Source organism: Ursus arctos, unplaced genomic scaffold (assembly GCF_023065955.2).
Source record: "Ursus arctos isolate Adak ecotype North America unplaced genomic scaffold, UrsArc2.0 scaffold_7, whole genome shotgun sequence".
NCBI lineage: Eukaryota > Metazoa > Chordata > Mammalia > Carnivora > Ursidae > Ursus > Ursus arctos.
Window position 1 is genome coordinate 52,314,480 of NW_026623089.1, and position 12,138 is coordinate 52,326,617.

Below are 12,138 nucleotides of genomic sequence, written 5' to 3' on the forward strand. Positions count from 1 at the left end.
TTTTAAAAGTCTCCTGAGATATGGAATGTATTACTTTGAGGTTGATGATTATTTTAGTGTTTTGTGAGAGGTTTTGAGCCTCAAAAACAAATTCATGCTCTTTTCTGAAGAGAGATTTTTAAGAGCCTTTCAATTACAAAGGTGTCAGTCGTCTGTGTTAAAATCCTGGTTCTGCTACTTGCTAGCTACTTGACCTTGAACAAGTTATTAAACACTATGTGCCTCAAATTCCTTATCTATAAAATGAGGACAATCCTAAGACTTAATAGGATTGTGAGCATTAAAAGAGAATTGTAGCACAGGATAGGCAAATAATAAATAATCAATAGTCAGTTATTGTTCTTACTTTTTTATATACATTTGTACTTTGTAATGTTTTTCTGGATCGGGGTTTACTTCTCTTTTAGGTTCAGAGCATCATTCGCTCCCAAACCAGTATGGGTATGCGTCACAGAGATCGTCCTACTACTGGTAACACCCTCAAGTCTGGCTTGTGTTCAGCCCTCACAACCTACTTCTTTGGAGCTGATCTTAAGGGGAAGCTGACGATCAAAAACTTCCTTGAATTTCAGCGTAAACTTCAGCATGATGTTCTGAAACTAGAGGTAGGTATTCCTTGGACTTCAGGGGAACAGGGCACTGCCCATCACATAAGCACATAGAGCCACTGGGCGGGGAGGGCCTACAGTATAGACATTCTTTCAATCTGTCTCCAGCTGTGAGAACTGATTGGTTTGAACCTGACATCAGGTAGGAAATACTATCTTCTTTGAAGATGTTTGGAGTAAAGTGGTTCTGGGACTGAAAACCAAAAAAGCCTAAATTCAAAATCTTAGTTGTCTTGGGATACTCAGCTTGAGGAAAAAGAAATTCAGGGGTCAGAGCTGTTCTCAACCTGAGCATGTATCCCCAGTTTGATGTTTATTTTGTAGAAGGCATGATGAGGTAGAGATGAGGGGGGATAATAAGTAGATCTTTCTTTGAAAGTTTACAAAGGTAAAAACAACTGGCAACACAAAAATGTCAGAATAAAAATATAAATGCTCAGAGTTGCAAAAATGTCATACTGTGTTTGGAGATTTCTTTTTCCACTTACAGTTTAGACCATCATGCTATTCACTTCCTGGACACAACTCTTTAAGAAAATTACCTTTCTCTGTATGTATATTTAGTGAATTAAGTGTGTTTTGGGTTAATTGGCTACTAAGTCTATTCAATTCAAAACATTAATTAAATGCCTCCTAATACTGGGTGTTATACGCAACTAATTAATCATCGAACTTTACATCAAAAGCCAGGGATGTACTGTATAGTGACTAACATAATATAATTAAAAAAATGTACTAAAAAAATAAATAAATGCCTCCTAATGCACTTTTTTCCTGGAAAAAATGAAATCTGATCTTCAGATTTTTAAAAATTCCCTTACATTGGTGTTTCTCGACATCTTTTTTTTAAAAACATATTTAATATTATTTGAAATTTGAAAACATTAAATTACTATGATTAAAACACATTAAAGTATTGGAGAAAAGCACTGCTTTGTTTTTAAACTATGAATATTCCTTCTTTATCTGCTCTTCCATTTTTCTCCAAGATTCTGATAAGCTACTCCCACCACTTCCACCCACTTAACTCAATTGAGACAGTTTGAAAAATCACAACTGAATTCTCATTATTGATAAGAACACCATTGAATGTTCATACTCTAGGAAAGAAGTATGGATAATACTAAAAATCAGATCAAACTTTGAAATGTGCTTTGTGCCTGTTTTCTGAAAATGGTGTAATTGAGACTCAAAGAATTTACCTCCAAAAAAACAAATTAATGGATCTCCACAATTCAGCCTTCTTGAGGGCAGTTCTTGGCCCCTATAATAAATGTAAGTGGTATGTATATGTGTGTGTATGTATATGCATATGTGTGTGTCTACACACACATATAGCATGGAAAGCAAAACTTAACCCTCCTAGAGTCTCTGGCAGGGGCTGGGAATCAAACTGACATTAAGACAGATTAACAGGAGAAAAGCGTGTCGATTTTTACACATACGTGGGAATCCCCATAGGAAAATGAAAACCCAAAGAAGTGGCTAGGCTTAACAGAGTTTATATACTAAGTTGAACAAAGGCAGGCAGCTTACCTTTATGAAGTTTGCATTATTATCACCAGAGAAGGGGAGTCAAAATTGAGAGTAATCTATACAAACAGACCAGGGTTGAATAATTCTTATCTTCCTTTAGTCTCTCCATATATTTTAGTTACTTTTCCACAACTGCCTGTCTTCGTTTCTTTCCTGCTGGTATAGGAAGGACATCTTTCACATCAGACTTTTATTTCCTGCTTTCAGGAGTCTAATAACTTTTGTGTAAGAGTTGGTATGTGGGATTCTAGACATATGCCTTGGTCCCCAGTATGCATAACTGGAATGGTCTTTGGAAACTTTGTAACATAATCTGGGAATGTAAATTACTTAGCGTATGAATTATATAATTAAAATTTAACACAGAGTCTAGATCCATAAAATGCAGTTGAAGAACAAAGGAAATGGTATTTTTAACAAACTTTAAACAACAATATGCAGTCATCCAGAGCATGGAGCAGGTGCCTGCCTGACCACAATCTAGCCTGACACTCATTCCTGGACACACAAATGGGAGTCTCAAAAGACACAGCATGGGACTTTCTTGTCTTTCACTCTGCAGTGCTCTAGAGCAGAAAGCCCCCATCATTGCCAATGAGGTAGATTGTCAATGAGGTAGAATATTACAAAGCAGATTAGGGATTTCATACATGTGTACCTGCACATAGCCTACACCCAAATGCAGGGAAAAAAAGATCTAAAAGACAGTTGTATCTAAGATATTTACTGTGGAAAGCTCTCTTGTATTTTGACATCGACTTAGGATCATCTCTGGGTCCGAGACTACCAAGACTATTCCTGTCTGCATTCAGCAATTCCTCATGTAAGGGACTCAGTAGACTCTTTCGTGAAAGAGCCCAGTCTAACATGTAATAAATATTCTATAAATGTTTATTAATCCTGAATCCACTCTTCCCATGTAATGGTACAAGTCCAGTGAATAAGTGCCTCATTATCAGTAACCCCCATAGTTAAAGTTTCATGAATCAGTACTTTGTCTTTCCAATTAGATTTGTAATTCTTTGAGGAGGTGTGAATAGAAGAAAGAACATACTTTGGTGCTCTCATAATGAGACTTGAGTTAAAATTTTGTTTCCACCAGAACTTACTGGTGGAAACAATGTCACCACTATGTGATATTTATTTGAGTGATTTACCCTCTTAAAGCCTAGCTCCTCATTTGTAAAACAGGGCAGTGGTTACGTGAGATCATGCTTCCTATAGGCTGGATTGTGTTCCCCCAGAATTCTTATTTTGAAGCGCTTATCCCAAGTACCTCAGTATCTGACCGTATTTGGAAATAGAGTCCTTAAAGAGGTGATTAAGTTAAAATGAGGCCATTAGAGTGGACCCTAATCCAGTTCTACTGGTGTCTTTGTAAAAAAAAGAAATTTAGACACACAGAGTCCAGGGGTGCCAATGCACAACCATGTGAAGAGACAGCAAGAGGGTAGCCACTGTAAGGCAAGGAGAGAAGACTCAGAGGAAACCTGCTCTGCCTTTACTTTGATCTTAGACTTGCAGCCTCCAGAGCTGTGAAAAAAATAGATTTCTGTTGTTTGTCACGCAGCTGGTGGTATTTTGTTATGGCAGCCCTAGCAAACTAATACACCATATGCCTGACGCCACACGACCTGTACTATACCTTTGTTAAGTGTTCTTTTTGTCTTCTCTGTATATCTCTGCCACTTAGTATGGCAGTTGGCATATATTACGCACTTAAACAGGTCATCTCGAATGACTGAAAGGCCCTTTTTTGAAATACTTTTTTGATAAAACCTCTGGAAAATGGAAGCAGATTTTTGTTTTTATGAAACACTTTGGATTTCACTTTTCAAAGCTTGGGTAATTTCTCCCTTCACTGAATATGAAACATAATCTCATAATCATAGCCAAGAGGAAAATGGAAATGATTAATAGTATCTTAACTTTCATATTGGTTTTTATAATTCCATTGTTCTATTTACCTCTTACTAGTTCTATTTCATAACTTACTTTAAAATTTCGGATCAAGAAGATTTATTCCATTTAGTTATTCCTTTTTTTTTTTTTTTTTGTAAGATTTATTTATTTATTTTAGGGGGGCAGGGGCAGAGGGAGAGGGAGAGAGAGTCTTAAGCAGACTCCATGCTGAGCACAGAGCCTGACACAGGACCTGATCCCCCAACCTGAGCTGAAACCAAGAGCTGGGTGCTCAATGGACTAGGCCACCCACTGCCCCTCCATTTAGTTATTTCTATGTTTTCTCACTACAATAGCTTTAAGAGTGAAGAGAACACTATTTATCTGTCAAATTTAATTTTCAGAAGGATCAGGGAAGAGGGGAAAAGAAAGTCCATAAACATTTATTGAGTGCCTACTATGAGTCAAGCAACTTACAAATATTATATGCCTTTTTTTTTTAATCTTGCCAACCCTATTATGTTTAGGGGTATTATACCTGTGTTTGAGACGTAGAAACTGAGACTCAAAAAAGTAAAAGTCACAGAGCTGTCAAATGGTAAGAGCGAGAATTCCAACTCAGTCTTTCAGACTAAACTATCTTCTGTTCTTTATCTGATTATTATTAGTTTTAGCCTAAGATGAGGTTTCTTTGCCTGACTTACTTGGAACTGTAAAGAAAAAGAAAATGTTCTGAATTTTAGGAACAGAAAAAGACCAAATTTCTTGAATATCTATAGTCTACCTGCTTTAGCACCATCTTTTCCTAGTTCTTTTGCCCCACAAATTGAGTCATATGACTGAGAAGAAATACACTGTTCTTTTATGTTTATAAGATATTACCTAAACTAGTCGTTTAATATCTTCATATTACAATCATTAGCTTGTCAGGTTTTTATAAATGTCTTAATGCTTTTAATTCTGGTCATTTTATTCTACCCTTATTTCTCTATCTGGAAACTCAAAGAAAACATGGGTTTGAAGGAATGACTTAAGAATACACAGTTGGTTTTTTTAAAAAATCTCTTTTGAATTAAAAATTCCATCTAAGGCTACGAAGAACTATTGAGTTGAATTCCTTAGAGACAGGTGCCAAGTCTAATTTCAATTAATATATTCATTGATTTCTTGAGGACTACAGTAAGTAGGATGTCAGTCAAAAATGAAAGGTAATAGAAAACTCTTTGAAAGAGTATAATTAATTTTAATTTGGGGGGAGGGGTAAAAGGAGCTGTCATGCCGTCAAAGAAAAGCAAAAAACTAATTTATAAAAGAAGGAAGAGGCCGACTCCAGAATATACAAGAAAACTGAAAGAGCATCATCTAATAAAATTCCAGTCTGTAGCATGATCTTTTTTTAAAAAGTTTTGGGTTTCACATGCTTATTGCATAACCAATCAGATTACTGCATTTTAAGAAGGCATGACTATCAATTATCTGAAGGCAAATTGGGTGTAGTTCAAAGGGTAACAGTGAGGGGCGCCTGTGTAGCTCAGTTAGTTGTGTTGGACTCTTGGTTTCAGCTCAAGTCATGATCTCATGGGTCCTGAGATTGAGTCCTGCATCCAACTCCGAGCTTAGTGGGGAGTCTGCTTGAGACTCTCTGCCTCTGCCCCACCCCCCACTCACATGCGCATGTATATGTGCTCATGCGATGTCTCTCTCTAAAAAATATTTCTTAAAAAAATTTTAAAAGGATAACAGTGACTGTCTTATAGTCCTAGTCTTCAAGAAAAAAAAATTTTAAAGTTAACAAATCTGTTCAGTCAGGAAGAAAGATAAAAGGGAGACATAAAGAACAATGCTAAATTATTTTCATTTGTCAATAAAAGAGCAAAATGAAAAAAGGTTAATTTAAGTTAAATATTGAGGAACTTTTTAAAAAAATGATACCTATAACTGCATGATTAAAAGTGCCTAAGGAAATTCCAGATCTCCTACCCTTTATATCATCAAGCTGACATCTTTATACTCATCTCTCTAAAGTGCTGAAGTAGAATTAAATCTGCCTTGCTCCAATGTGGGGGACCATATTAAGAGACAAACCTCAGCTCTTTTGCTGGCCAAAAGATTTGGAGTAGGAGACCAGAAGGCAAGAAGGCTTTCAATCAAACACTCCTGGAACTAGAACACTCTTGGCAAAGCAGATTGCTTTTTATCCTAATACCAGCTTTGTTTCGTGTTTTCTTCTGGGAAACGGATTCTTAAGTAAACTCAAAGATGAGAATTGACTCTTGATTTAATTAAATCTAAGAAACTAAATGAGATGTGTTCAATGAGGTTTCTTTTAGTTTTATTCTTCAACTTTTGCCAATAGAAAGCAGAATGTGAATAATAATAAATCTGTAGTTTCTTATTTCATCCTTAGATGCTTTCAGCTTGAATTTTCCAAAAATCATTAAATAGGTTATTAAACAGTACTTGTCTCTTCTAGGTATTTATAACTTTAAGGAGCCAAGTATATGTTTAAAGGTAAAAAGTAAAAAACCTATTAAGGTAACAACAATCTCCACTATAGAAAAATTGTAACTTTGCTATTTGGTTGTAATAATAAAATTATTTTACTAGTTCATTTTTTCCAAAAAATTTAAAGTACTTAGCCAACATGAACTACTTCACCTTGTAAAATTCTCGAGGAGAAAAAGCCATAGCAAGCATTATTTTCCCAGATGTTTTAAAAAAAGGAATCTATTACTTTAGCCATATAAAATATTTTTATTTCTTCTTTCAAGTTATTTATTTTGATCCCTTTTCTTATTTCTTAAATCCAGGCATCTGTTTCTTTTATAAAAGTAACAAGTTGGGGTGCCTGGGTGACTCATTTGGTTAAGTGTCTGACTCTTGATTTCCACTCAGTTCATGATCTCAGGTTCATGGGATGGAGCCCTGCATGAGGCCCCATGCTCAGCAGTGAGTCTTCTTGTCCCTCTCCCTCCCTCCGCCCCTTCCCTCAGACAAGTACGTTCTCTCTCTCTCTCTCTAATAAATAAATAAATAAATAAATAAATAAATAAATAAAATTTTTTAAAGATTTTATTTATTTGTCAGAGAGAGAGCACAAGCGGGGGGAGCAGCAGGCAGAGGGAGAAGCAGGTTCCCCGCTGAGCAAGGAGCCCTACGCGGGACTTCATCCCAGCAACCTGGGATCATGACCTGAGCCAAAGGCAGACGCTTAAAAACTGAGCCACCAGGTATCCCTAAATAAAATATTTTAAAATTGTATTAGTACCATGATCCATCCAACCTACTAGTCTTTCTTTGCCTGGGACACCAAGGGATATTTTAGGAAGTAATCATTAATTTAAAAAAATAGAAATATATAAAAATAATAGAGTAAAAATTTAATTGCCCTCAACAGTTATTTATAAGTCATTCACCCGTGACTTGATGTCAAAACTTTTTAAAGCTAATTATATTTTCTCTCTGTACCGCACATCGTGAAGTAGGTCCTGTATTTTGCTGTGATGAGAACAAGTTAGCTCTCAGGATGAATTAGTTTAACAAGAAGATATACAAAACCCAAAGCCAAACTCTGATTTAATTTCTTGCAATTCCCTTAACGCCCTGTAACTCAAGTTTGCTATCATTTGTGGCTTATAGGTTCTTCAGCTGTAAAATTAGACTGAAAATACTAGATATGGTAGAATGTCCATGGTGATAGAAAGCTTCCTTGATGTTGTAAATGCAACTTTGATAATTATTCTGTAAAAAGCATACAAAACAGTGCTTTTTTGTTTCATATCTTTTGGAGAATGAAGGAAAAAGTTTTAAGAATGATACTTTGTTGCTTAAAATATTTCATTCTAGACATGACTTTTGGAGATTCTTTTTTTTTTTCAAGATTTTATTTATTTATTAATGAAAGAGAGAGAGGGAGAAGCAGGGTCCCCCCTGAACAGGGAGCACAATGCATGACTCAATCTCAGAACCCTGGGATCATGACCTGAGCCGAAGGCAGATGCTTAACCGACAGAGCCACCCAGGCACCCCTAGACGTGACTTTTAAAAGGCATTGATTGGCTCTTCTGAATCTGACCTTTTGGACTGAAGTGCAGAAAACTATTAGAGATTGATATTTTTCTTTGATTTGCAGATAGCTTTACGATTCCAAAGTCAATATGTTAATGATACCTTTGCAATACTGGGAAATCTCCGGGATTTTCCTATCATCAATATCTTTAACTTTACATTCTAAGTTAATTTTAAACTGGGTGCAGGACAAGAGGAGCTCAAATAAATCATGAAGATTTGATCTTTCTCCGGAAATTGTTCCTCAATATATCATTCATATAGTCTTAGCAGCTGTCTTTTAGTAGAAGGTGCTTCTCAATTTATGAATGAGCTGTGTACCAGTGTATCCACAAGTTTATAGGTCAGTTGTTTGGAATTCAGAATGCAGTAATACTTTTTTTCCATTTCATACACAACAGAATGCTTAAAATAGTGTTGAATGCAATAATAGTGAAATGAGAAGTAGTATGAAAGAAGATGATTGTATGAATTTATAGTTCAGTGTTTAATCTATACATACCCTTCTAGCCACAGCAGTCTTGGATATACACCTCTAGCAATATCAAGTATTTTAACCAAAGTTTGAGCACATACTACATAAAGTGAAAATACTAGCCAACATTTCTTGAGAGATTACCATTGAGCCAGGCACTATTCTAAGTGCCTTATGTACATTATTTCATTTAATTTTCATAAAGCTATAAGGTTGGTATTATGATTATCAATATTAAACAAACAAGGAAACTGAGGCACAAAGAGATTAAGTAAGTAGCCCAAGGAGGAGCTGAGGTTTTATTCCAGGCAGTCTGCCTTCAGAGTCTGCTCTTATAACTTACACTAGCTTTCCAGGAGTTATGGTAAATGCTCAAGGTATGAGATGAACAAAACATTGTTCCCCCAAGAAGCTTACAAAGGTGAGACAGATGAACCACAAATTCTTGTACAGTGTTATAAGTACAGTACCAGACATATTTTTATGGCGCAATGGGAGTGTAAAAGGGGACATGTAAATTAGTCTGTGAAGAGCACAAGAGACTGCTTAGGAAGCTTCCCCCAAGGAGGCAATATTTGAGTCAGGTCTAACCAAAATTCACTCTATACAAAGAATAGGGTGGTTAATTTTTATTCGCACTTTATTCTGGTTGTAGGATAGATGAGAAGAGGCAGGGGAGCCCTGAGTAACACTGGGACTGGAGCCAGGAGAGGGTGACAGAGAAAATGACCTTTCTTATCAAGTCTGTCCCAAACCAGGCTGAAATTAATGTGTCTCCAAGGCATTCTCATTTTGGTAAAGGGACCCTGTGCCCTCAAGTCTAGGTCTGTGGAGATCATCAAGAAACAGATGGAAAGCATGGTGCAGGATAAGAAAAGAGGCTTTCTCCAGATTTCTCTAAGAGTTAGCTGGGCCCATGGGTAGATCATATTTGGCCTCTGACCCAGACTTCAAATGAAGAAATCTGGACTAAATGATGGGTAGGGTGTCTGAGTAGGCCTTTTCATTCTTCTTCCTCTTAGAGCATTTCAGCTGCAAATGACTTTCAGAATTGCAGTCTTTGAAATTTTTGAACATTTAAAAATAAAGAATTAGGGCTTTAAAGAATGACAGTTGTACAAATGAGTGGAAAGAAGCTTTTTTGTCCTTTTTCTCCATCCTTCTTTTAACTAATTTGGCCTCAAATAACTCTAATAGATCTCTCTCTCTCTCTTTTTTTTTTTTTTCCTCCTGATTTTTTAAAAATAGCTTTAGCCTCTAGCCTACCATACAGCCTTACAGGAGTCTAGGGAGTCTAGACAATGTCTTAGGAACCAGAGCCAGCTTTGCAGTAATTTGTGGATAAATAATGCATTACAGCCTGTTGAATTCAGACTCCAAGCAAATGCCACTTTAGAGGGTCATATATATTACATCAAGTTATTATCCTCCGACTTCAGTTAGCATAGAAAAGGTTTTTCTCAAGTCTCCTTCATTTCTCCTTTTTCCTATTATAATAGAATGCCTTTTCTCCCTCCCCACCCACATTCTCCTCATTTGTTTTGTATCAAATCTACCACATTAGCATGAATGATTCTTCTTATTAAAGCTTCTCGGACTAATGAAGTACAAGCTACGTCAGTCATTTTTTTAGCATTAGAAAAAGCCTCTCCAAATAAAGTAGTGCCAAAACACCTTTTTTAGGATGCCCCTTTTCTTTACCAGTCTTTCCTTGAAATTTGGTAGCCTGTCTACCTAGCAGAAAAGTAAAGCCAAAAATGTAACACGGGTTTTTTTTTCCTAATAACAAATTAAAATTATCGAGTCTTTAGGTATGTGCCAGACATTGGCTTAGATACAAAGGTAGGTAGAGCCCAGTTCCTGAATTTAAGGAGTTAAATCAGATTAAAAGTTAGATAGTTATTACAGCACCAGAAGAAAAGTACAATGATGGAAGTGTGCACACAGTAGGTGCACAGTAAATATCTGTCAAAAGAGTAATCAGTGTACAGTTATGTCATTTGGATTTTTGAATTTCTTTGACCTTGGGAGCCTTAATTTCTTCAAATGTCATCATGGTAATATCTACCTCACAGAGTTGTCAGGAAGACTTCCTGAGATAAGAAAGCAGCCAGGGCTGTGCCTGACCCCCATCATGCGCTCTAGGAGGTCGGTTCATTTATCATTCCTTCATGACCGCCTGCTTCTTGCTCAGCCGCTTAGCGTCCAACTGCTCCGCAGAGCCCCTTCCCAGAGACTGTTGGTGTCTCCTGCACTTCTTCCATTATCAGCAGAGGAAGTAAGGGAAGACGGGTGACCTGCACTTCCTGACATCTCTGGCCAGTGGTCCATCTTGATATTTTCTGCAGCTTCATAGCCTTTAAAGTTTGAAAAGATTCCAGGAAATTGCCAACTTCACAGTCATTGTGTTGATAAGATTTGTAATCCCCAATCGGTGATTTACAGTATATCCAACTAGAAAAATAAGTGAGGTGTATTGAATTCATTGTGCTGGAAATATTGCTCAATCAGATGTTTGATAATATCTTTTATATTTCTATGTAGATACGTTTATGGAGCATGATGCTAGAAATTAAGGAAGAACTGAAGTAGTTTCCTTGAATAAGGATTGGTCATTTTCTCTTTATTGGACATCGTATACAGAGTTATTTATCTCTGTCATTGTTGTAAGAGTATTAATATACTATATTTTCCTTTCAGCATAGAAATAGTTCTCATGGGGACACCTGGGTGGCTCAGTTGGTTAAGCATCTACCTTCGGCTTAGGTCATGATCTCAGGGATCCAGCCCAGCATCGGGCTCCCTGCTCAGCAGGGAGTTTGCTTCTCCCTCCCCGCTGCTCCTCCCCCTATGTCGTGCACAGGTGCATGCTCTCTCTCTCTCTCCCAAATAAATAAAATCTTTAAAAAGAGAGATAAATAGTTCTCATGGATTTTCTGTACTATTATTTCACTATTGGCAAAGTGAAAACAAATTCTGGAAGCATCTGGAAGCATTTGCTGTAGTGGAATTACCTTCCCCATCTGGTAGCTTTTTTTGTTGTGGTAATTGTTTCTCTCTCTTTTTCTCTCTCTTTCTCTCCCTTCCTCCCCCCTCTCTCCCTCTCCCCTCTCTCTGTATAACAAAATGACGCTTGGGATGAATTAATGTTAATAGGGCTAATTTAACAGTTGCTCTTGTCTGAGGTATTGTGTCTGATTCTGCAACTCCAGCTCTGGTGTTGTCATCACTGCTACTATAGATTCCTGCTCAAGCTGCAGTGGTTTTGCAAAGTAAGAAGATAGTTTCTAACCCCTTCTCTCCAAAATTGGAGCATTACAGCTGTATTAGTTAGCTATTATTACATAAGAAATTACCCCCAAACCTAGCAGCTTAAAACAAATATTATATCATGCAGTTGCTAAGGGACAGGAATCCAGGAGCAGCTTAGCTGGGTGGTTCCAGCCATCTCTCATGAAGTGTAGTCAGACTGTCAGCCAGAGCTGCAGTGCTCTAAAGCCTGACTAAGCTAGAGGGTCCTCTGCCAAGCTCACTCACACGGCCGTGGGC

General features: G+C 37.0%; 1 protein-coding gene across 2 annotated transcripts in view; it reads left to right on the top strand.

Annotated features, from left to right (window-relative positions):
• The window catches only part of MICU1 (mitochondrial calcium uptake 1), a 234,931-nt gene that overhangs the window by 163,388 nt on the left and 59,405 nt on the right, over nucleotides 1–12,138 (top strand). For both annotated transcript variants that reach the window (XM_026504432.4, XM_048218843.2), the window contains exon 8: nucleotides 408–605. In XM_026504432.4, the coding sequence (XP_026360217.1) occupies nucleotides 408–605 (198 nt within the window). The remainder of the gene's footprint in view (nucleotides 1–407; nucleotides 606–12,138) is intronic.